Source organism: Jaculus jaculus, chromosome 12 (genome assembly GCF_020740685.1).
Source record: "Jaculus jaculus isolate mJacJac1 chromosome 12, mJacJac1.mat.Y.cur, whole genome shotgun sequence".
Lineage (NCBI taxonomy): Eukaryota > Metazoa > Chordata > Mammalia > Rodentia > Dipodidae > Jaculus > Jaculus jaculus.
In genome coordinates, this window is record NC_059113.1 from 56,147,132 (window position 1) to 56,173,090 (window position 25,959).

Below are 25,959 nucleotides of genomic sequence, written 5' to 3' on the forward strand. Positions count from 1 at the left end.
CTTCAAAAAATTCCATTAAGAATTTATTTTTATTATAAAAATCTAGGGGTGGAGAGATGGCTTAGCAATTAAGGCACTTGCCTGTGAAGCCTAATGACCCAGGTTTGATTCCCCACGTAAGCCTGATGCACAAGGCGGTGCATGTGTTTGGGAGTTTGTTTGCAGTGGCTAGAGGCCCTGGCATGCTCATTTCTCTTTCTCTCTATATATTTGCCACCCCCCTTAAAATAAATAAATAAATTTTTAAAATCCAGTAAACAGCCCATGTCCATAAATCAGACAGCTGCTAAACATGAACAATGGTGGCATTCTAATTTGTTCCCATTTAATCTGCATAATGACACACAGGGTAGAGGATAAATGAAATTTCAGAGTCAGTTTTGATATGTTTTCAGAAAATTGGCAAGTCACTTGCAGAAAACATCTTCTCTCCACACAGTCTACAGGGCCTTCTGTATATAGCACACAGGAAACTGACAATACTAATATGCATCACAGCACCCTTTCTGGGCTAACACTGGACAGTCCGAATATCTGTCCCATGCTATGCTAGTCCACCTCTTTAGTCAGATGGCATGGAAGCTGCTATGACTATTTCTAAACAATCCATTCAGGTAAAATGTAATTTAAGTTTGATAAAGAATATGTGCATCATTACTAGTTCTGAGGAAAATGAAGAAAGAGAAAAATTCAAAGAGTGATCTGTGTTCCAAACTCAGTGCCACGTAGCACGCACTACATTAGATGACTACTATATCACAATTTAGGAACATTACCCAATTATTTAAATGTAGTTATTAATAAGTCACTACCACCACCAGTACAAGCCAGCTACTAGGGATTACAGAAAACTTACCAGATTTGCTTAATGCTTGTGGACCAACAGAACTGGAGCCCCACGTGGACGTGTTGGATGCTGCAGCAATAGGTTCCCCCCAGCTGGGACCACTGTCTATGGGTTTACCCCATGCTGAAGTACCATTATCCACAGTTGTGGCTGGAGTAGAAGGCTCCCCCCAGGGCTCACCCCAGCCTTTAGAAAGTGCGGGAAAAAAGTTGTCAGCACAGAGGATATGAAGTTCAGAGAAATGAGGGCAATACAGAATACAGGGAACCAAGGATGAAGACTCTTATGTTTTCATATTGAACAATGATGCTGTGATAGGCATGAAACAGCATCTGGCTTATGTAAAGAACACCAACTATTCCCCATAAACACACAACTACATGACATAGGCTTTTCTTTTTAAAGCTTCTTCATTAAGAACTGCCCTCTGGGCCTAGAACAGATTCTTTGAATAATTATGAAATCATCTTCTTTTGAGAATGAGTTAATTCCTGGAACTGGAAAAGTCAAACTATTCTGAACTAACACTAGTAAGCTGAGGCTGGTGCAGCCATTAATAGTGTGAAGAGTTACACTGGTTATTTTAACTTACCAGAGCACAACCTTTGCATATCACTACAGTGGGGAAACAGGCAGCTACATGATGAACAACAGATAAGTATCCTACTTTTACACATGAATAATGCTCACTTTAAAAAAATATACATTAAAAAACACCACCCACCCACCCACACACAATAAATAAAAATAAAACAGTAAGAAGTCACCCTACAGTATCAGGTTGAAGCTGTCCAAACCCAAGAAAATCATTTAAAAAAATGTATTTTATTTAAAAGAACCAAAACAGCCAGCCATGGTGGCAACACATCTTTAATCCCAACACTCAAAAGACAGAGTTAAGAGTATCTCTGTGAGTTCAGGCTAGCCTGGGACTACAGAGAGTTCCAGGTTGGCCTGAGATACAGTCAAGACCCTACTTCATAAAAAGAAAATAAAATATACAATTCTAGAAGTTGTCAATAAAAAGAAAAATCTAAAATAATAATAATAAAAATATAGCCAGGTGTGGTGGCACTTGGGAGGCAGAGGTAGGAGGCCTGCCATGAATTTGAGGCCACCCTGAGCCTACATAGTGAATCCCAGGTCAGCCTGAGCTAGAGTGAGACCCTACCTAAAAAAACCAAAACAAAACAACAATAATAAAATAAAGTACAAAAGAACCAGAACAAATATGCTTGTTCTTGGACATATAACTGTTTCTTCTAAGACTTAAACCTAAATGAATATAATAAACTAGATTTGGACTTTAAAAAACTTAGGTGCTAAAAGGAAAACTCATGGACACAATCCCATCCTATTAACAAAGACAATGCATGCCAATCACACTTCACAAAAATGTTGTCAAGATATTTTGCAAAGAAAGGAATTGGTTCATTCTGAGAGGAAGTAGAAAAATACTGTCCACTCTTTGAGATGTACACATTAAACACCTAAGTAGACTTAGATTTTACACCTACTTTCATATCTCTCTCAGGTCAAACAAAATAGCAGAAGACTAGAACACTCAGTCACTTGTCTTATTTCTTGGGTATTTTAGTTAAAAAAAAAAAAGTTAAAGCTTGACTCAGAACAACTGAGAGAAGTATACAGCATTGTCAATTGACCCTTTTCTTAGTCAACCTTTTGCTGTGTTACCAACAGAGGGCAATATACACATGATTCAGAAACCATACTGCCAAAAGTTACCCATTACCTGGATGAACATGACCCCTAGAACTCTCCTTGGGTTTTTCTAGATTAGAACAGAACGACCTTTGTGTTCATATCCAAGGATCAAGCTTGCTTCTAGAATACTGTGGAGCACTTTATGGGACCAATGGACTCCACAAAAGGAAAGCTTACCAGAGCCACTGCTGGCCTCCTTGTTAGAGATGGTATTTGCAGAAGGCAGAAGCGGATGCACCTGTGCTTGCTGGTCTGAACGGCCACTGCCATCTGGGACGTTTTTGTTCCACATGTTCACATTTTTGTAGTTGTATTTGCTTGGGTCTCCCCAAGCTGAAGTTCCATCGTCGATCTCCATTTTGCGTCGTATTGATTCTGGAGATGGCTCCTCCCAGCCTGTGGGTTCCTCTTCTTTTGTTGGAGCTGGTATTGGTCCCCCCAGCCAGCCTGTACCAGGAGGCTTGCCTGCAGCTGGTGGTATTCCCCAGGATCCAACAATGTCTTGTTGCTTGTTCCAGTCTGGAGAACTGACTGGCTTTGACGAATCTCCCCAACCTAGAGACTGATTACACTTTGGAGGGTCTCCCCATCCTTGGGAAGGATTAGGTTTAGAAGATTCATCCCAGCCTGATGAATTATTTGGATTTATGTTATTTCCCCAAGTAAAAGAACTAGTTTTACCAAGTTCATTCCAACCAGAAACAGACCTGTCACTGTCACTCCCTCCTGAGCTGGATTTCTTATTAGCCTCACCCCAATGGTTACTCCTTGATGTTTCTCCCCAGTTATCGCTGGTAGAAACAGACCAACCATGGTTTGATTTTTGCCCATCAACCCACCCCTGTTTGTTCTTTTGCGAATCATTCCATGCAGACTTCTCCTCTTTGCAATTCCCCCACTGATCACTCTTGATCATTCCTGTAGCAGCAGAACCATCTTCCCACCCCCCCTGGCAGTCTGAGCCTTTGGAATCTCCCCACCTCAGAGTAGGCTTGGGATCGCCCCACCCTGATACAGATGAGGTATCATTACTATTAGGGCTAGTCTTATCTACACATGCCCCTGAGTTAAAAGTCTGTGTTGCAGAGCTTCCCCAGGCCTCTGTCCCATTGTCAGTCTTTCTTTCCCCTCTAGGTGATGTCTCTGTATCCCAGGCAGTATTCTGCTTAATAGGAGTCTGTCCCCAACCAGAGTTGGACAGGACACGTGGATCTAAGTCAGTTCTGTTTACAATGCTTTGAAGCAATGTGTGCTGATCAATTTTTCTTCTATCTCTACTCTGACTTTCCCCAGTTACTTTTTCCTCAAGGCGTCCAGTGCTTTCTGTACTGCCATCACTTTCCACTGTGCCTCCTGTTTTGGCCCACACACTGTTTTGTTCATTTGTTTGAGATGTGGCAGAACCCTGATCCTCTTCCTCAGTAGATTTCCATCCATTTGTAAACTTCTTACCATTGCCATTTGCACTGTCATTGGAATGCTGATTGCTAGGCAGTTTGTTCCACTCAATGCTGGGTATATTAGTGCCAGTGTTCTGTGCAGGGCTTCCCCATCCTCTTCGACTTCCTCCAGAATTTGCACCATTTCCACTTCCCCAAGATGTACTCTGGGTACTTGCTGCCCCAGATTCCCATACACTTCCTCCCTTGTTTGTGTGAACTTGAAAGTTAGTGCCCAAAGGCCCATTTATGCCAGGCTGCATTAAAGTTGCATTCACAGTGTCACCATTAGTTTGGCCATTAGGGCCCGAACATTTGTCACCAGAGTAATTAGAACCATAGGCACCCCATGTAGTACCGTAAGAGCCTCCACTTTTTGACTCTCCATTGCTAAGATGAGAAAGGGAAGTGCCATTCATAACTGATGGAGCCTGTATCTGAGGATGATTCATTGTGCTCACACGCCAGGCCCCTGGATTACTACTAGGCAGTTCATTGTTCTGTACTGAACCAGAGTTTGGTAAACTAGAGGTCATAAAGTTAGTAGTGTTATTTGGTCCAGTCATTTCAGTGGTGATATTCTGAGGTTGACCACTGAATGAAACCTTCTGTGTACCACTTACTTCAGATTCACAAGTTTCCTGAAGGCTTCCCCAGGTACCATGAGTAGAAGAGCCACTCACTTTAGAGTTAATACTCTGATTGTTAGGCATCTGGCCTATGGTACTGCACTGAATATTGATGCCAGAACTACCACTACCTACAGGCCCTTTTAGGGCAAGTCCATTGTTCTCTAATACTGGCCAGGCACCATGGTTGCTAGCTGAATTCAAAGTGCTTGGATTTAACCCTCCATTTGATGAAGAACTTACAGTGCCCCAAGCATTCATTCTATTGTTGCTACTTTCTGATTTGCTTTCAGGAGCATCCACAGAGACCTGACATGTGCTTATTATGGCTCCATGGGGGAAACCCCATGGCCCAGAACTACTTCCATGGCCCACATTATTGCTGCTACTACCAACCACAAACTTGCTTTGGGAACCTAGTCCAGTGCTGTTCCGAAGGCCATCTTTTTCACCACCTGTACTCCCTGAAGCCATGATAGTGATGTTTCTCTCTGACTCAGAACTGGAGGCAGAATCAGCATCCACACATTCTGAAGCCAACTCGAGATCACTGCCAGGGACTGAGGGCCATGATTCTTGTTCCAACAAGTCGTTTACAGCAGCATTCTTACAGTTTGTGCTACAGTCACTTGTAGAAGACACAGGTCCCTGCTGGGAATGTTCATAATGGGATCCTGAAGTATTGTGGTTTATATCTAGAATAAAGGAGAAATATAATTATTTGTAGTGTTAATTTCCAAAATGACACTACATGCGCCAGGACAATAATGAGTACATTATAAATACATACAGTGCCTCAAGTGGAGGTAGGATAGTCAGTACTAGAGCTATCCTCCAACCACCAATATTTCACAGCCAATAATTTCATGAAGGCAAGATTGTGCCACTTTGTTCATTATCCTAAGACTCTGCAGCACTGTCTGGAACATTAAAAGCCCTTCAATGAATATTTTGCTGAACAAATGGTTAACATTCCAGCAAATGAAAGCATTAAGTCAGAAAGGTCTAGGTGGTAGTGATGTGGTGTTAGGACAATGAATAACTCAGGCTCAGAAACCCGACTTAAAAGAAAAGAGTCTGGGGTGCATGTGGGAAAGGATAAGGAGCTCAAACTTGACGAAATGTGTCAGGATTTCATTAAGACTCTTTTCTTTCTGTTTGTCCTTTAAAAAAAAAAAAAAGCCTTCCCATACAACTCTTTTAGGTATTTTAACAATTCCATAACCTTTTCCATTTATTTCTATTTTGTTAGTGTCCATAGTCAAACAAAAAATATTACAAAAGAATATTAACTTTCAGAAAAATCTCTTAATCTACCTTCATAGCTATACCTATTACATCACCATAACAAAGTAACTGATATGCTACAGATCACCACTTCATGACTTCATGACTCAGTTTCTGACACTATAAATTATAAGTGATCAACCCTCAATCTCAGATTTACTGCTATATATTATTATCTAGTGCCTACCCCTAAACACACACACACACACACACAGAGAGAGAGAGAGAGAGAGAGAGAGAGAGAGAGGGAGGGAGGGAGGGAGGGAGGGAGGGAGGGAGGGAGGGAGGGAGGGAGGGAGGGAGAGATCGGACAAGGCAGTGATGGAGTGAGTTGTTGATGGTTATTCAGTCTTTCCTTTAAGGATCTGGGAGATAGGAATTCCTCAAAGACATTAACCTGCATAAGATATTGGGGTTTAGACTGTGTGGAAGGACTGCTTATACTACAGCTCCTTCCCAAGGTAAGAATCACAACTGGGCCCAGATCTAATGAACAAACCTCCAGGGATCACAGGCCTAAGAAATTAATGTGAGTCACTACTAGGGTTATTTGCTACTTTGGAAAACTGGATTCAGCTTGCATCACTTTCTCTCAAACATGATTGCTAAGTAAAAGATGATGAATAAGAGAGGCAAGAAAAGGCACTAGAGATATATCAGAAATGTATAAACAATGCATAAATAAATACTTTAAAGCACCATAGGTGGCTTTGATCTTCACTCCATTTCAACTTGTCAAAAAACTGTAGGGCTGCCAGGCACGGTGGTGCATGCCTTAAATCCCAGCACTCAGGAAGCAGAGGTAGGAGGAACACCATGAGTTCAAGGCCACCCTGACACCACATAGCAAATTCCAGGTCAGCCTGGACTAGAGTGAAGCCATACCTCGAAAAACAAAAGAAAACAAACAAAAACCTGAAGGGCTGAAGAGATGGCTTTAGTAGTTAAGGCGCTTGCCTGAGAAGCCTAAGGACCCATGCTCAACCCCAGATCCCACATAAGCCAGACATACAAAGTAACACATGTGCCTGCAGTTCAAATGCAATGGCCCTGACATGCCAGCTCTCACCTTCTCTCATTTAAAAAAAAAAAACAAAAAAAAAACCTGTCAATGAAGTTCATCTCTCAGTGCCCACAAAGAGGACTTTTCATGAAACAGAACCAGTTGGTTCAAGAGAAAAAAACAAGCCAGCCCCAGCTGCAGCTGCAGTATCACAGGTTCAGCCCTCAGTTCTGTGTATCACGGGCTCTGGATAACTTTTTGCATCAAGTAAAGGAAAAATTCTAGCACACAGTTATTAGCTTTATTTTGAGTATTAGGAAATCAAGGTGCAGGGGTTAACTTATAAAACCTAGGGCTAAAAGCAAGATTTGTCATAATCTTTCATCGAGAGAAGCAGCTGAAAACATGGTGGGTACTCCAGAGATGAGACTCCACTTAAAAGTCTAGATTGCTTATGATCCAAATCTAAGAAATGGAGGGGGGTGGTAGAATGTGTTAGGGGCTCAATACAGGACCTTACAATAGCTATGAAAACACCCTATCACTGAGCTACATTCCCAGCACTTGGGATTTTTTTTTTTTAAAGACAGTGTCTTGCTATGTAGCCCAGGCTGGCCTGGAATTTATAATCTACTTCAATCACAGAAGTTTTAGGATTACAGGCATGTGCTACCATGCACTGAACCATCTCTCCACTCTGACTTTTTTGTTTTGGTTTGGTTTTTGAGGTAAGGTCTCACTCTAGCCCAGGCTGACCTGGAACTCACTCTGTAGTCTTGGGCTGGCCTTGAACTCACAGCGATCCTTCTACCTTTGCCTCCCATGTGCTGGAATTAAAGGTAAGCACCACTATACCCAGCCTTGATTTTTCATGTGCACTCTTACTTTTCTACTGCAAAGAGAATGGTCTTGCCACTGTAAGCAAACTCCAGATACATGCACTACTTTGTAACATCTGGCTTTACATGGGTACTGGAGAATCGAACCCAGGCCGGCAGGCTTTGCAAGCTAGTGTCTCTAACCACTAACCACTGGACCATCTCCCCAGCTCCAACATAAGTAGTATTTACCAAAATGGAACCAAGACTAAAAGAAACCAAGGAACAGAACCAAGTATACATCAAAGGCTAGCATTTTAGGAGCTAGAAAGACGGCTTAGGCCTGGGTTTGGCCTAGGTTCAATTCCCCAGTACCCACTTTAGCCAGATGAACAAACTGGTACATGCATTTGTAGTTAATATGCAGTGGCAAGAGGCCTTTAAGTGCCAATTCATTCTCTCTCTCCTTCTCTATGTTAAATACCTTTAAAAAAGAAAAAAAAAAAGAGGGCTGGAGAGATGGCTTAGCGGTTAAGTGCTTGCCTGTGAAGTCTAAGGACCCCGGTTTGAGGCTCGGTTCCCCAGGTCCCACGTTAGCCAGATGCACAAGGGGGCGCACGCGTCTGGAGTTCGTTTGCAGAGGCTGGAAGCCCTGGCGTGCCCATTCTCTCTCTCTCCCTCTATCTGTCTTTCTCTCTGTGTCTGTCGCTCTCAAATAAATAAATAAAAAATTTTTAAAAAAAGAAAAAAAAGAGGGGTTGCATTTTAAATTCATGGGGAAATAAGATTACTTAGTACTTGGAAAACACTTTTTAAGTGAAACAAAATATCAAAAATAGCATCAAGGGCTGGAGAGATAGCTGAGCTGTTCCTGCACTTGCCTGCAAAGCCCAAGGACCCAAGTTCAATTCCCCAGTACCCACATGAAGCCAGATGCAGAGTGGTGCATGCATCTGGAGTTCATGTGCAGTGGCTAGAGGCCCTGAGGTGTCCATTCCCTTCCTCCCCCCCCCACTTCTCTCTGCTTGCTAACAAATAAAATCAAATGATTAAAGCATTAAGAGTAAAAGAAGGCTGGAGAGATTGCTCAGTGGTTTAATGCTCTTCTCTGCAAAGCCTAATGGCCTGGGTTCAATTCCTTAGTACCCACATAAAGCCAGATGCACAAAGTGGTGCATGCATCTAGAGTTTATTTGCAACAGCTAGAGGCCCTAGTATACCCATTCTCATTCATGCTCTCTCTCCTTATAAACAAATAAATGAAACATTTTTAAAAGAGTAAAAGATAAAAAATATAAGAAGTTATTAGTGAGTAAAACTTTCTGCCAGGTGTGGTGGCACATGCCTTTAATCCCAGCATGCCCTGAAACTACATAGGGAATTCCAGGTCAGCCTGGGCTAGAGTGAAACCCTACCTTTAAAAAAAGTTGGGGGGAGCCAGGTGTGGTGGCACACACCTTTAATCCCAGCACTCGGGAGGCAGAGGTAGGAGGATTGCCATGAGTCAAGGTCACCCTGAGATGACAGAGTTAATTCCAGGTCAGCCTGGACCAGAGTGAGACCCTACCTCGAAAAACCAAAAAGAAAAAGAAAAAAAAGTTGGGGGGGCTGGAGGGATGGCTTGGCGGTTAGGGTGTTTGCCTGCAAAGCCAAAGGACTCAGGTTCGATTCCCCAGGACCCATGTTAGCCAGATGCACAAGGGGGTGCATGTGTTTGGAGTTCATTTGCAGTGGCTGGAGGCCCTGGCATGCCCATTCTCTCTCTCTCTCTCCCCTCCTTCTTCCTCTGTCAAATAAATATAAAAATAATTAAAAAAAAAAAAAAGCCAGGCGTGGTGGTGCACACCTTTAATCCCAGCACCCAGGAGGCAGAGGTAGGAGGACTGCCATGAGCTCAGGGGCACCCTAAGACTACAGAGCGATTTCCAGGTCAGCCTGAGCTAGAGTGAGACCCTACCTTGAAAAACTTTTTTATATATAAAAGCAAAAAAAAAAAAAAAGAAAAAGAAAAAGAAAGAAAGAAAAAGCCAGGTGTGGTGGTGGCACATGCCTATAATCCTAGCACACTTGCAAGGCTAAGTAGGAAGTTCATAGCCAGCCTAGGCTACAAAATGAGACCCTGTATAAAAAAAAAAAAAAAAGATTTGACTGTTTTTTAACTGATATATAGTTTAATGTCAGAGTAAAGCAAAGCAATGCAGCAAACACTAGAAGAAACTCTGCAATTAATCCTGTCACTTTTAATGTTATGAAAACATGTTTTCAGATTCTGCTGGGTTCAATTCCCCAGCACCCATATAAAACCAGATGCAAAGTGGAGCATGTGTCTGGAGGGTTTTTTTTTTTTTTTTTCAGTGACAGGAACCCTCCCTCCCCCCTCCCTCTCTCTCTCTTCTGTCTCAAATAAATAACTAAAAGGGGAGAGATGGCTTAGTGGTCAGGGAGCTTGCCTGAAAAGCCTAAGGACTCACATTTGATTCTCCAGGTTCCATGTAAGCCAGATGCACAAGGTGGCCCATGTATTTGGAGTTCATTTGCAGTGTCTAGAGGTCCTGATCTGCCCATTCTCTCTCTCTCTCTCTCCCTCTCTCTCTCTCTCTATCTCTCCCTCTCCTTCTGTCTCAAATAAAAATAGATTTTTTAAAATCCACAGGGCTGGAGAGATGGATTAGCAGTTAAGGTGTTTGCCTGTAAAGCCATGTTCAACTCTCCAGGTCCTATGTAAGCCAGATGCACAAGGTAACACAAACACACAAGGTCACACAAGTGCACAAGGTACTGTACACATCTGGAGTTCGATTGCAGTGGCTAGAGGCTCTAGCATGCCAATTTTCTCTCTCTCTCTTGCTCTCAAGTCTCTCTTAAAATAATAAAAGAAACACAATGTATAATGGTGATGCCAGTCCTCCAATAAACCTGGACTCATGACATAAGCTTCAGACCAACCTCTGCTGTGGATTAAAGGAAGTAGCACACAATCAAATGCAATGTACTGCTCCTAACTGCCTCCTGGTTTTGGGGACAGGATAAAGGCAATAGAGAAAAAAGCTATTAGACATTCCTGGAGATGCAGCTCTTGTCCAGATTTGAGTGTTTCAATCATGGCCACCAGCAGCAAGTTAGCAACAGAACAAGGGTTGGGGAAGGGAGAGAGGTCAAAACAACCAAAGCATGAACAGGCGGACTGTGAGTATGGAGACAGGAATCACACAACACTTCAAGGATTCTAGACAGGTCTATTGGATGAACAGGGTACGAGGATGAAGTGGTGTAAGTATAAGGGACCCAATGTCAGCTGAAATCTCACTTGGGCAGAAAACAAAATCTGAGAGCTGGGCTAAGAACAATGACAAAACATCGAAGAGAAACATATGCTTAAGAAAGAAGAGAAATGGTGACATAGGCCCAGAAGTGAAGGAGCTGTAAGAAAGAAGTACCTGATTTAAAACAGTTCTATTTAAAAAAAAAGAGTTCAGTTACAAATATTCTTCTTAGTAGTATAGACATTCTATCCTAAAGACCAGATGAGCAAGTTCCAGACTACAGAGGACTAACAGTGTGACAGATGAGGCACAATCTATCTAGTTCTTTAAAAATGAGAGAAAAGACAGCAGTGGACACTGCAAGCCTTCTATTTGGCCAGCCAGACCAAATGAACCAACAGGTGCAACAGTGGCATGTCTGTCATGGTGAAAACCAAATGCCCTCTAATTGGACTGGAGGCCCGCTCCATGGGAGGGAATACACCCCTGATACTGAAACCCTAAAACAGGGGTAATCTACCCTAGGGGTGTAACGTCTGCTGCTGTCTGGCTAAAGGTATATACTATGTTCATCAAACTGCCCAGTAAGCACTTCTCTTAATGTTCATACCCATATATTAATGCTCCTCTCACTTTTGGTAGAGAATCTTTTACTTTCAGATGGCAGTGACCTTGGGATGACTCAGAAGGCATCATGGTACTCGGAATAAGTGACAGAGGAGTGCTCAACACTGCAATATCTCTATCCTACCTCCCAAGGCTCAGGGTCCATTGAGGAAGAGGTGGTGAAAAGAATATAAGAGCCAAAGGAAGGGCAGGACTCCTTACAATGTGCTCCTCCAGACACAAAATGACCTCGATATCCATGACCCCACAATGCCTGACACTATCTACACACGACAATCATAATAGGATATAAAAGATCATGACATCAAAATAAAAGACTGATTGAGAGGGGGAGGGGATATAATGGAGAGTGGAGTTTGAAGGGGGGGTGGGGGGAGGGAGGGAATTATCATGGGATATTATTTACAATTATGCAAGTTGTCAATAAAAAATTAATTTAAAAAATAAATAAAAATAAAAATGAGAGAAAAGAGACAAAAGAGCTCAGGAGCATTTCCTGTGTGAGCAGGAAGGCCTGAGAGACTGCTTGAGTTCAATATCCAGAGCCTACATACAACAGCTGGGTGTGGCCATGCACATCTATACTCCCAGGTCCATGGGGAGCAGAGACCTGCAAATCTTTGGGCTAGCAACTGGCAAGCTCAAATCAGTAAGAGTCCAATAAGAATAGGCAGAAGAGCAAGGGAGCAGGACACCCAAAGTCTCAATCCAGCCCTACAGCCTACAGGTGAGCAGAGCCTGTTGCAAGCAAGTGCATGGGTTGTCACATGGGCAATGTGCACACACCACTCATCTTTCTTTCTCCACTCCCCACAGGCATAGGAAAATAAGGGGGTGGGGGATCTCTAAGAGACTCAAGGATGCAACTTAGAGAAATTGTTTTCAAAATAAGCAGAGACAGGCCAAGAGGAAGACTCAATGCTAGAAGTTATATGACAATGCCTTGGAGAAAAGAGTAATGTTACAGCCAGGTGCATGAGCAGTATTTCCGTATTTAAACATCCTCAGAAATTTGTATATAATTTTTATATTTATTTAAGAGAAAGAGAAAAGGTGCATCAGGGCCTTCAGCCACTGCAAATGAACTCCAGACATATGTGCCACTTTGTGCATCTGGCTTAAGTGGGTCATGGGGAATTGAACCTGGGTCCTTTGGCTTTGCAGGCAAGTGCCTTAACTGCTAACCCATCTCTCCAGCCCATCTTCAGAAATTTTAAGGTGTTAATGTTTGGTTAAAATGTTCCCAATTCTTGGTTTTTCACTCCTACATCTCAAATGTCCTCTGGAGGGATTTTAAAGGAAAGATTATTAATTTTCAGTGCTGTGTACCCATCTGAAGTATAGTACAGGAATGGGGGGCTCCCTGTACAACTTTTCTAGTGTACATCTCTCTTTCCCTAGCAAGTAATCCATGGATAATCACTCACGAAAATCTTCTATTTATTTATCTTTGGCTGGTAGTGGGGGGTCAAGGTACAGTCTCACTCTAGCCTAAGGCTGACCTGGAAGGCACTCAGTAGTCCCAGGGTGAGCTCAAACTCACAGCACTCCTTATACCTCTGGCTCTTGAGTGCTGGAATTAGAGGTGTACACCACCACACCCAGCTTGTGAAAACATATTTACATTTTGTTATATCTGACTTCCTTTGAACAACATACATATTGTTTTGCATACTTTATATTTTACATAAACTGATCATAACAAAATGGGATTCTGTCAACCAACCAATGGATTTCAGTGGAAGTGATACAAATATGCACTGTTCTAGTGTTTTCATGTCAAATGATTGATGAGAGGCGACATTAGAACATTATGGTCTAAGAACAGTGTTTCTGTCAACACCAATAATCATACTAGTCTCTCTGAAATCCTTTATTACATGGTCTGAGTAGTCCCACCTCAGAGTTACTTGGGCAGTAACAGGGTTTAAGTCAACAGCAAAAAAGAATTTTAATCCTCAATTAAAACAAGGTCATAACATGATAGGACAGGGGGCTCAGGATAGGACCCTGTGTCTGCTTTGGTCAGCACAAGGTTCTAACTAAAATGAAAATGTAAAACTACATTTTCCTTTTTCAGGAAGGGCAAAAGTCAGTGTTTGCCACCATTGCCACCACCACTCCTATTTTTCATTCACTTCACTTCCCTGGTAACCAGCCTCTGATGGTATTTAGCTACAATGTATCTAATCTTAACAAGGTAGCATGCACACTGATTGGACAGAGTTTATAAGGATGAGGCAGCCTTTTTCTTTACACCATGAAAACTGTATGTGAATTTCTGTATCATGCCATGCCAAACCTATTCCCTTCACCAACTCTCCTCAAAAAAGCTAGCTAGGGGCAAGAGGGATGGCTTAGCTGTTAAGGTATTTGCCTGCAAAGCCAAAGGACCCAGGTTCGATTCCCCAGGACCCACGTTCACCAGATGAACAAAAGGGCATATGCGTCTGGAATTTGTGTGTGGCGGCTACAGGCCTTGGCATGCCCATTCTCTCCCCCTCTCTCCCTCTTTCTCTGTAAAATAAATAAATAAATAAAAATAAAGTGTTTTTTTTTTTTTTTTTTTTTTTTACGCCTGCTAGACAACTCTGAACTTCTCTGTGGTTATCATCTACATCTAGTTTTTGTGTCTCTGAGCTTTTACTTATACTATTCATACTGTCCAGTAAATTGACACTACCCAATCTGTGACATAAATCAATACAGACTGTGGAACACAGTAAGTACCCCACGATGGCCAGTCAGCCATATCGTCCTCGTTGTTACTAGCTTTTTAGGAGCCAGGGCAAACTCAACCCCCCATAAGAAGCCTTCTCTTATTCACTGGCTCCCACAGGCCATTGCACAGATACATTTCTGTTACACTGCTAATAGCACGTCCACAGATATATATACATGTAAGCATATGATATACACTAGTACATGGAGAGTCACAAGTATCTTTTAAGACAGAAGAACCAATGTGGTCCTTCAGAGGGCTTTGGCTTCATAGTCTATCTCTAGTGGCTTTAGGATTTAATGCTTCCAAATTAATATAGTACACCATCCATAAAGTTCTCTTAGAAACAAGAAGGATAGTTTTTCTTCTCAAAGTGTGTATGTGTGTGTATTTGTGTGTAGGGGTGGGGGGAGAATACATGTGTGCATGTGCATTTGGAGGCCAGAGGACAGCCTTGGGTGTCACTCCTTAAGTGCTGCCCATTTTTTTGAGACAAGAGTTCTCCCTGGCCTGGAACTCGACAAAGTAGGATAGACTGGCTAGACAGCAAACTCAAGGGATACACCACTTCCAGGTCCCCAAGCACTAGATTATAAATGGATTACCACCATACCCAGCTTCCTTTTCAGATGCATCTGAAGGTTTCTTCCTATACCCACAGGTTAGCACTTCTTGTCTGAATGGATATCTACAGAACTTTGATTCTTAATAACACCATACTCACGTTTGACAAACAAAACTCTTACACTCCTATTGTTTCTAGTTCAAAACCAGCCTTGTTCCTTATTTCCCAAACTGAAAAGATAGAAAACATTCTAAATATAAAATCTCACTTCAGTATTTGTTTTCTTATAATATCAAGCATTTGCTGTATAAATCTCTCTCCGTGAAGTTTTAACTAGTGATCATGCTGAGAGCCAATACATTTGTTTCCAACCTGGCTTACCAAATAAAATTTAACTTAATTACCTAACACTTGTTCTCAGATGTAATGTCTAAATAAGCTCTGTTTGAAAAGTGTAGATCTCTCTATAAATGATGAGAGGAAGGTAACTTATTATCTCAATATTAGGCACTAAGCTGGTTGCTTTAACATGTAACATAATTTAAATCTCAAAGGACTCTTATAGGTTGGTTCTACTGCTCACATTGCAGATTAAGAAAAACAGTCAAGCCGGGCGTGGTGGTGCACACTTTTAATCCCAGCCCTTGGGAGGCAGAGATAGGAGGATTGCCGTGAGTTCGAGGCCACCCTGAGACTCCATAGTGAATTCCAGGTCAGCCTAGGCTAAGTGAGACCCTACCTTGAAAAACCAAAAAAAAGAAAAAAGAAAAGAAAAGAAAAGAAAAGAAAAGAAAAGAAAAGAAAAGAAAAGAAAAGAAAAGAAAAGAAAAGAAAAGAAAAGAAAAGAAAAGAAAAGAAAAGAAAAGAAAAGAAAAGAAAGGAAAAAAGAAAGACAGACAGACAGTCACATAAAGTAAGTTTCTTGGCCAATCTCACATAGCCAACAAATGGCTAGGAGAAGAAAAGGTTTTATCAATAAGACAACTTAAATTGTATTCTTTCCAAGAAGAATGTGTTGTTCTAAGTATATAGGTGAGAAAACTCAAATTTCTGTCTTTTTTCTCTTTACCTATCATATCCAATATTGACAAAGCAAATCATGATGATTCTAAGCATCATGTCGGAGACAGACAGAACTCAATACAAGTCCAAATGTGCTATGTGTTAGTTATGAAATTCTATAATATGGTAATGAACAGAGTAGTTCACAGTATATATAAAAAGCATAGAACTAGAAAATGAAAGTACTTTGAATGATCAGAGAGGGTAGAGACAAGTACCACCGTGCACAGAGTTGAGGACTAAACCAACAATACATCTAACTGCATAGCACATAACTTGCAGGGGGGAGGACTTTTTTAAATACAAGCATTCCACAGAACTGAGCTGGAGGGATGTCTTAGCAATTAAGGCACTTGTCTATGAAGCTTAATGACCCAGGTCTGATTAAGCAGTACCCATGTAAGCCAGATGAACAAGGTGGCACATGTGTTTGGACTTCATTTGTGCTGGCTAGAGACCCTGGCACACCCATATTCTCTCTCTCTCTCTCTCTCAAATAAAGAAATATTTTTTTAAAAAAAAAAAGGGTGTATGCTACCATATCCGCCTGAAAAAATATATAAATAAAAAAAAATACACAGGACCTAAAGGGAGAGGGAAGTGATTAAAATAATGGGTTTTAAAGTAGGATGGAGCTGGGTGCGGTGGCACATGCCTTTAATCCCAGTACTCAGTAGGTAGAGTTAGGAGGATCACCATGAGTTCGCAGCCACTCTGAGACTACAGAGTGTATTCCAGGTAAGCCTGAGGTAGAGTGAAAACCCAACCTCAAACAAACAAAAAACAGCAACAACAACAACAACAAATTAGGTAACTAACAGGAAGGATTTTAAGATTCTTCACTCCCAACACCCTATACAGAATTCTTACATTAAAGCCCAGATTCTGCTAAATGCAAATATGCCACCACACTTTGAAAGTATAAGCTGGCTACATTGCTAATGACAGAGGAATCTCAAGTAAATGCCTTCTCTCACCTGACTGGGTTTTGCTGCTCAGCACCTCTCCGTTATTCTGTGACTGTTGATTTGTCACAGCACTGCTTTCTGACTGGCTGCTCAACACTTTAACTGCAGATCCCAGGTTTGCTGCTATGACAGGAAAATGTTGACCCCTCTTTAAAAGCTGTTTGTGTTCCTGGTGGCGAAATCGTGGAGGTACTTCACGAGGATACCGAGGCAAGACCTGTGATGGCTGCTGCTGTGGCGATGGTGGCTGCGGCGGCTGCTGCTGCTGCTGCTGCTGCTGCTGCGGCTCCTGCTGCTGTGGTGGCGGCGGCTGCTGACTGTTGGCTGTAGGTCGCTTGGCATTATTATTAGTGCTGGTTGCTGTGGAAGTGCCGTTATTAGAGTTGGCAGGCTGAGGCTGGCTTACACTGGGCTTTATCTGTTCTGGCACTAATCCCAACAAAAGAAAAGGGGTGGAAAATATTAGCCAGTAAAGTGTACCTCCAAAGTAAGCCATCTAAATTCAAAGGCACTATGAAAAACAATCCTGATGGAACAGAAGCTTTGGGTGTCAAGAATATCCTCAGTTCATAGGCTCTTTTTTGAAAAGACATCACTGGCAGAAATGAAATTTTCCCACTACTGACTGGCACTGAAGTCCACACAGGTGGAAACCCTGGCCTTCCTTTTCTAGGATAATGCTATGCTTCACTATCTCTCTTCCATGGTATTCTGTCACTGGAGAGCAAGCACTAATTATATAACCACGGATCTCCACAATGACCAAAAGAAAAAGCAGGACAAACTGATCTGGTGTCCTAAAGGAATTCTCAATTCTCACATACCTGGTCTTACTCTGCTTCCTTTGATTATGGGAGTGCTGTAAATTTGCAAAATTTCGTCTTTGAAACCACTTAGAATGGGATCTGAGATGGACTTAAGTTTTTTGTTTTTTTTTTTTAAGATTTACTTAATTTAGTATCTTTATTTGAGACACAGAGAAAGAGAAAGCGAGAGAATGGGCAGGTCAGGGCCTCTAGCCATTACACACAAACTCTAGACACATGTGCCACCTTGTGCATCTGGCCTTACATGGGTACTGGGGAATAGAACCTGAGTCCTTTGGCTTTGCTGGCAAGTGCCGTAAACACTAAGCCATCTCTCCAGCCCTAAGATGGACTTAAGTTTAATGCCAGCTCTACCTTTACTAAGTTTTGTGTCTTCAGGCAAACTGTATAAAACCAATTGAACCTGCTGTCTCCTCTATAAGACAGGCATTGCCTGTATCTTGCAGAGCTTTCACAACAGTCTTCAAAGGTTTCAGTGATTATAAAACACAGAACACAAGTGTGATGGTTAATACTGATGGTCAAACCAGGCACGGTGGCACATGCCTATAATCCAAACACTTGGGAAGCAGAGGTAAACAAGGATCACTGTGAGTTCAAGTACATCTTGAGGCTACAGATTGAATTCCAGGTCAGCCTGGGCTAGAATGAGACCCTACCTTGGGGGAGGGGGAAACGAATACTTACCTACCTACCTACCTACCTACCTACCTACATACATACATACATACATACCCCAACCTGGGAGGATCTAGAGTCACGTGGGAGAAAAACCTCTGGGCATATCTGTGAGAGAGTTTCTAGAATAGGTAAACTGAGTTGGGAAGATTCACTCTAAATGTGGGTGGCACCATTCCATGGGCTGGGTCCTGGACTGAGTAACAAGGGAAAATCAGCTGAGCACCAGACTTCACCTCTGCTTCCTGAATGCAAGATGCAATGTGATCAGCCAGCTGCCTCATGTTCCTGCCACCATGACTTTGCCTCTGTAACAGACTGTTTCCCCAAACTGTGAGCCACCTTCTTTCCTTAAGTTGCTTTTGTCAGGTATTTTGTCACAGTAATGAGAAAAGCAACTGATACAATAAGCCTATGTAAGTAGTAGCTATTCTTCCGTGATTGGCACAATACCATCTATGCAGCAGCTTAAGCCTACTATGAAATTAGTTTTGTTTGTTTTTTAAAGTTTTCTTTGCTTTTAAAGAACAGAGGAGGGCCGGGCGTGGTGGCGCAAGCCTTTAATCCCAGCACTCGGGAGGCAGAGGTAGGAGGATTGCCATGAGTTCAAGGCCACCTTGAGATGACATAGTTAATTCCAGGTCAGCTTGGACCAGAGTGAGACTCTACCTCGAAAAAACAAAAAAAAAAAAAAAAAGAAGAAAAGAAAAGAAAAAAGAAAAAGAACAGAGGAGGGAGGGAGGGAGGAAGGGGGAAGAGAGAAAGAATGAAGTAGCACACCAGGGCCACAGCCACTGCAATTAACACCAGACACTTGCACCACCTAGTTGACATGTGTGACCTTGCACTCGCCTCACCTTTGTGTTTCTGGCTTACATGGGTTCTGGAGAGTCAAACATGAGTCCTTAGGTTTTGCAGACAAGTGCATTAACCTCTAAACCATCTCTCCAGACCATTTGTTTGTTTTTCAGATAGGGTCTCACTCTTGCCCAGGCTAACGTGGAACTCACTCTAGTTCCAGGTTTGCCTCAAACTCACAGTAATACTCCTACCTCTGCCTACCAAGTACCAGTATTAATGATGTGTGCCATCACAAATGGATAACTTACTTTTTGTTTGTTTTTACAAGGTAAGGTCTCCCTAGCTTAGGCTGACCTGGATCTCATCCCAGGATGATTCTATAAAATCTTAATATATCCTGACAGATCCCACTATGTAAAACTCCACGGGACACTGAAAAGACTCTGGTCAGGGGCTAAGAGTTATAATCCTGAACTGTAACAGCCTCACTGATCTTCTAACAAAAGTAGGATAGTCCTGTCGATAATCTACCACTATATAATCATTCAGTCAATAGAAACTAAAAAGAGATGTTTACCAGAGGCATATAATGTATATTATACTGTGAATAAAACTTTGGCTACTTTATTATCACAATATTCATCCAACTTCCTCCTACAGATTGTGTAACCAACTAAAATCATCTTTCTCCAATGAAGATGTACTGAACTTAGCCTATGTCGCGCACACTAAATACCTTTACTATATGAACATGGCCTCTTCTTTTTTTCAATGTGACTTCAATTTTCCACAGAGATATAAGCAAACTACACTCCAAGAGGAATTGTGGTGAAAATTAATATTCTGTCTACTGCTTAGAATTCTTATATTTTTAGACATTCGCTGAAAAGCCTTTTATTTTAATTTGGGCCAAGTGCATCCTGGGTCTAATTTATGTACATAAATGTTGTCCCCCAACATAATGCCCTCAACATGTACCAATGATGTATGTTCATAAGTATCTCACACAGAAATATAGGAATAATAGCAATTAAAAGTACATTTTGAAGGAGGGTTAATCAAAATCTAAGAGGATATAAATAAATCATATGGAATCCTACTTTTTTGGACAATGGAACATTCAGGAGCCATAAATTGTTACGAGAAAATTTTCAGTGCCAGGGATGGGATACCTTCCAGTGAGTTGTTGGCCAGGGAGGTCCGATGCCCCAAAAACATTATAGGCCACTGCCAAGGCCCTTGGTTTCCCACCAGGAGTAGATGGTAAGGCCCTACTGTTAAAGACTCCACATACTTAGGCTGCAAGGCCACTGAGATATCCTGCTGGAACTGAGCTGATAACCTCCTCCATGTAGACCAGCTGACAAAGAGCTGGAAGAACTCATTCTACATGCAGTTCAATGGGAGAAAGAGAAATCACCAGTGAAGATATTCAACAGTGGACACTGAAAGCCTTATATTTGGCCAGCCAGGCCAAATGACCCAACGGGTGCAATAGTGGCACATCTGTCATGGTGGAAACCAACTGCCCTCTAATTGGGCTGGAGATCCACTCCATGGGAGGGAATACATCCCTGATACTGAAAACCTAAAACAGGGGTAGTCATGAGCCCTAGGGGTATAACATCTGCTGCTGTCTGGCTAAATGTATATACTATGCTTATCAAACTGCCCAGTAAGCACTTCTCTTAATGTTCATACCCATCACTTTTGGTAGAGAATCTGCTCTTTTCAGATGGCAATAATCTTGGGATGACTCAGAAGGCATCATGGCGCTGGAAAGAAGTGACCGGGCTCAGTACTGTAATATCTATCACAACTTCTGAGGCTCAGGCTCTAATGCAGAAGAGGTGGCAGGAAGAATGTAAGAGCCAAAGGAAGGGTAGGACTCCTTACAATATGCTCCCCCAGACACACCACACAGTGCCTGACACTACCTATACAAGACCATCATAAAAGGAGGAAAAGATCATGACATCAAAATGAAAAATAGACTGATTGAGATGGGGAGGGAATATGATGGCGAATGGAGTTTCATAGGGGAAAGGGTGGGGAGAGGGCATTACCATGGGATATTTTTTATAATCATGGAAGTTGTTAATACAAATTTGAAAAACAAAGTACATTTCATGGGGCTGGAGAGATGACTCAATGGTTAAAGGTGCTTGCTTGGCTCTGAAGCTCAGTGTTTTCATATAACAAACCTTATAGTATCAAAACATGCAAATCAAATACAGAAAGGGAAAAAACTTAAGGAAGCAAAACCGTATACCAATATAGTAGCAATGTCTTTGTGGCAGCACCCATGTAAGCCACAGAGAGATAACATGTGCATGCCACACTACATTAAAAAAAAAAAATCAATGTCACTATAAATGACAAAACTAGCCCAATGACAAAGTTAACTTTGACACCCAAACTGCAAAATTAAGAAAATAATGGCACAGCACTATATATAACAAATTTTGAGATACAGGTATCCCATACCTTATTTATTTTCAATAATCAAAATTCAAAGTATTCAGGGCTGGAGAGATGAGATGGCTCAGCAGTTAAAAGTGCCTGCTTACAAAAGCCTGAGATTCCCCAGTACCCACGTAAGCCAGTTGCTCAAAGTGGCCCTTGCGTCTGCAGTTCGTTTACAGTGGCTAGAGGCCCTGGGGTGCCCATTCTCTCTATTTGCCTCTTTCTCTTAAATAATAAAGTGAACCCATGTATAACTATAACCCATGTATGTGTGCATGTGTGTGTGAAAGGTGGTTAGCATTTTAAGTAAAATAAAAAGAGATTAAGCAAAAGTTTTCTAAAAATTATACTCACCTCTATTAATACTGACCATCACACAGAAAGTAAATCAAAATAAGAGAACTAGAGCTGGAGAGATAGCTTAACCATAAGGCACTTGCCTGCAAAGCCAAAGAACCCACGTCCAATTCCCCAGTACCCACAGAAGCCAGATGCACAAGGTGGCACAGGCATCTGGAGTTCATCTGCAGTGATTGGAGGCCCTGGTACACCTACTCCCTGTCTTTCTCTGGCTCCACCCCTCCTTTCTTCACCCCTCCCCCCAGATAAAGATTTAAAACTAACCACAACAAAAAGATAGGAGATGCCAGGCGTGGTGGCTCACGCCTTTAATCCCAGCACTCAGGAGGCAGAGGTAGGGGGATCGCTGTGAGTTCGAGGCCACCCTGAGACTCCATAGTGAATTCCAGGTCAGCCTGGGCTAGAGTGAGACCCTACCTCGAAAAACCAAAAAAAAAAAAAAAAAGATAGGAGAGCTGATTAGCAGAGAGGAAACAGGACTCTATGAAGACACCCCACAAAACTGGCTAGTTACATTTATCAACACTATCATATTTTTTGTTTGCTTTGTACAACCTACTTTTAAGAATCAACATACCTGATCTAAAGCTATATTACAAAGCCAAAGTGACAAAAACAGCATGGTACTGGAATAAAAAAAGAAACATAGACCAATGGAACAGAATTGAAGACCAAGGCCTTAGGTCAAGTAACTATAGCTGCTTGATCTTTGACAAAGGAGCCAATAATGTAGGCTGGAGAAAAGACAGCATCTTCAACAAATGGTGTTGAACAAACTGGGTGACCATATGTAGAAACATGAAATTAGACCCACTTATTTCACCATACACAAAAATCAAGTCTAAATAGATTAAAAACCTCAATATAAGACTGAAACTCTTCAACTACTGGAAGAAAAACCAGGAGGCATTCTCCACAATATAGTACTGGGAAAAGACTTCCTGAACAAAACCCCAGTAGCCCAGGAAATTAAACAAGCACTCAAACAATGGGATCAAGAAGCTAAAAAGCTTTTTCACAGACAAAAATACCATAAGCAGAGCCAATAGATTATTCACTGAATGGGAGAATATCTTTGCTAGCTATACCACTGACAGAAGCCTAATATCTAGAATCTACAAAGAACTCAAAAAACTGAACAATAAAAAATTAACAACCCATTCCAAAAGCGGGCCAGAGAACTGAATAGGTAGTTCTCAGAGGAAGAATTACAAATGGCTAATGCACACTTAAGAAAATGTTCAACATCCCTAACCATTAGGGAAATGCAAATTAAAACAACTATGAGATCCCACCTTACTCCCGTAAGGATAGCAAACATTAAAAAGTCAAATGAGGGCTGGAGAGATGGCTTAGCGGTTAAGCGCTTGCCTGTGAAGCCTAAGGACCCCGGTTCGAGGCTCGGTTCCCCAGGTCCCACGTTAGCCAGATGCACAAGGGGGCGCACGCGTCTGGAGTTCGTTTGCAGAGGCTGGAAGCCCTGGCGCGCCCATTCTCTCTCTCCTTCCCTCTATCTGTCTTTCTCTCTGTGTCTGTCGCTCTCAAATAAATAAATAAATAAATAAATTTTTTAAAAAAAGTCAAATGAAAACAAATGTTGGCAAGGATGTGGAGAAATAGGAACCCTCATTCACTGTTGGTGGAAATGTAAGGGTACAACCACTGTGGAAATCAATATGGAGACTCCTGAAAAGGAAGAATAGAGTTACCAACAGACCCTGTTATTCCCGTACTGGGCATTAACCCTAAAAGCTCCATTATCTCAGTTCAGAGATACTTGTTCAACCATGTTTATAGTTGCTCAATTCATAATAGCTAAGAACTGGAATCAACCTAGGTGCCCATCATTGGATAACCAAGATGTGGTATACCTACAGGATGGAATTCTACTCAGCAGTAAGAAAAACTGAAACAATGAAATTTGTAGGAAAATGGTCAAACAGATCATTCTAAGTGAACTCACACAATCACAGAAAGACAACTGTTGCATGGTCTCACTCATCTGTGGTTCCTAACCTGGATCAGCCCCAGTTGCTGACATACTTGAATGACATCTCCAGGCTTGGACAATAAGGAGAGTAGGGCATGGGGTTAGGTAAAGGATGGGGGGGGGGGGTTAAAACTGAACCCAAATTGAACTAGTACCACAGAATCCTATACCTGGAAGTTAGACTAAAAGGTGGAGCTCTCAAAAGGACCTTAAGGGGAACACTTGCTTGAATCGAAGGGCCCTGGAGAGGGTAAGACAAAGCCTAACCTTAAATTTGTCCTGTTTCTTCCTTCCCCTTTCATTTTTCTTTTCCCTTGGCATTGGCCTGTCATCCCCTTTACATCCATAATGAGCTGTTGATCAGATCTACAAGATGGGGAGGGTGGGGGGGTAGGCAAGACAGACTTCTGTCAGAGCACTTGATTACCCACCAGAGGTTAATGGTAAGACTCTACTGCCGAAGACACCATATGCTGTCAGCACAGACCATGGAAAGACCTGGTTGGGCCAGATGCACAAACTGGTACACATACAAGAGCTCAAAGAGGCCCTGGCACACCCATTCTCACTGTCTCTTTCTGCTTGCAAATAAATAAATAAATAAATAAATAAATAAATAAATAAAAAAAGACCTGGTTGGAACCCAGAAGACAGCCAGTCCCCAGACAATTAGCCTATCTAGCGCTGGAAGGCGCTATATGAGCTACTGGAGGAAAGTAGCCAACATATGTCCAAGCAACTCAAAGTCTAAGTGACTCAGAAGCAAACAACCTGACACAATGCTCACACGAGTGCAATAGCAGCACACAGCCAGGATGGGTAACCTACTGCTCTTGGATTGGCTAACAGATCTGCTCAGTGGAAAGGAAACCAGACCTGGAACTGGGAAACAAGTCAGAATCATATCCAGGTAACGATTTTCCTTTCCAATGTCAAGCTCCCACTAATCTTGGCATATCAAGAGGGTCTACACCCTTTAAATTCTTTCTAAATTAATAATGGTTATCCCACTTAATGAGTGCTGACTTCACTCTCGGCGGAGATTCTGCTTTTCTTTTTCAGACGGAAGCAGGATATGAGGAGATAAACAACACAGACTACTTCACTTCAGCTCCAGCTGAAACCACAGAGGAACTGGGGAAATGAGCAAGAGTGCTTTCTTAGTGAACCTTTTATCAGCACAAGGGTGAAGGAGATAGACACTAAGGACACTCAATACCTATCAAAGCAGAGATACAGGTTCCTAAGAGCCCATCACTGAAGTAAACTTAAAACACACACAACATGGCTTAGGGAATTTTGTAGAAGAGAGGGTAGAAAGATTGTTAGAGCCACAAATTGGGACATTTTGCACAAAGACATTGCCTCTCCCCTATAACTAACTGCTGCTTCCATAATGCATGACCCACAATCCCCATGGGTTGACCTACATCCCAAATGACAAGGGCCTCTTCAGTAAAGGGAGAGAAGGGAAAGGATGGTACCAACATGTTTACATGCTAAATATGTCCATATCTAATAAAAATAAATTTAAAATATAAGTGTTTACCTTAGGGGCTGGAGAGCGAGCTCAGTGGTTAAAGGGTCTTACATACAAAGAATGATGGCTTGGGTTTGCCTCTCCAGTGCCCACATAAACCAGATGCATAAAGTGGTGCATGCATTTAGAATTCATCTGTAGTGGTAACAGATGCTGGCATTTCAATCCCTTCTTTCTTATTCTCTCTCTCCTTACAAATAAGATTAAGTTAAAAAAAAAAAAAAAAGACATGTGAGCCAGGCATGGTGGTGCATGCCTTTAATCTCAGCACTGGTGAGGCTGAGGTAGGAGGATCACTGTGAGTTCAAGGTTAGTCTGGGACTACATAGTTAATTCCAGGTG

The 25,959-nt window shown here is 42.0% G+C and overlaps 1 protein-coding gene across 8 annotated transcripts in view; it reads right to left on the reverse strand.

The window, feature by feature from the left end:
* The window catches only part of Tnrc6a (trinucleotide repeat containing adaptor 6A), a 255,169-nt gene that overhangs the window by 38,926 nt on the left and 190,284 nt on the right, over positions 1-25,959 (reverse strand). For all 8 annotated transcript variants that reach the window (XM_045130540.1, XM_004670190.2, XM_045130536.1 and 5 more), the window contains 3 exons: positions 16,965-17,384; positions 2,750-5,335; positions 857-1,033 (listed from right to left, as the gene is read on the reverse strand). In XM_045130540.1, coding sequence (XP_044986475.1) covers positions 857-1,033; positions 2,750-5,335; positions 16,965-17,384 — 3,183 coding nt within the window. The remainder of the gene's footprint in view (positions 1-856; positions 1,034-2,749; positions 5,336-16,964; positions 17,385-25,959) is intronic.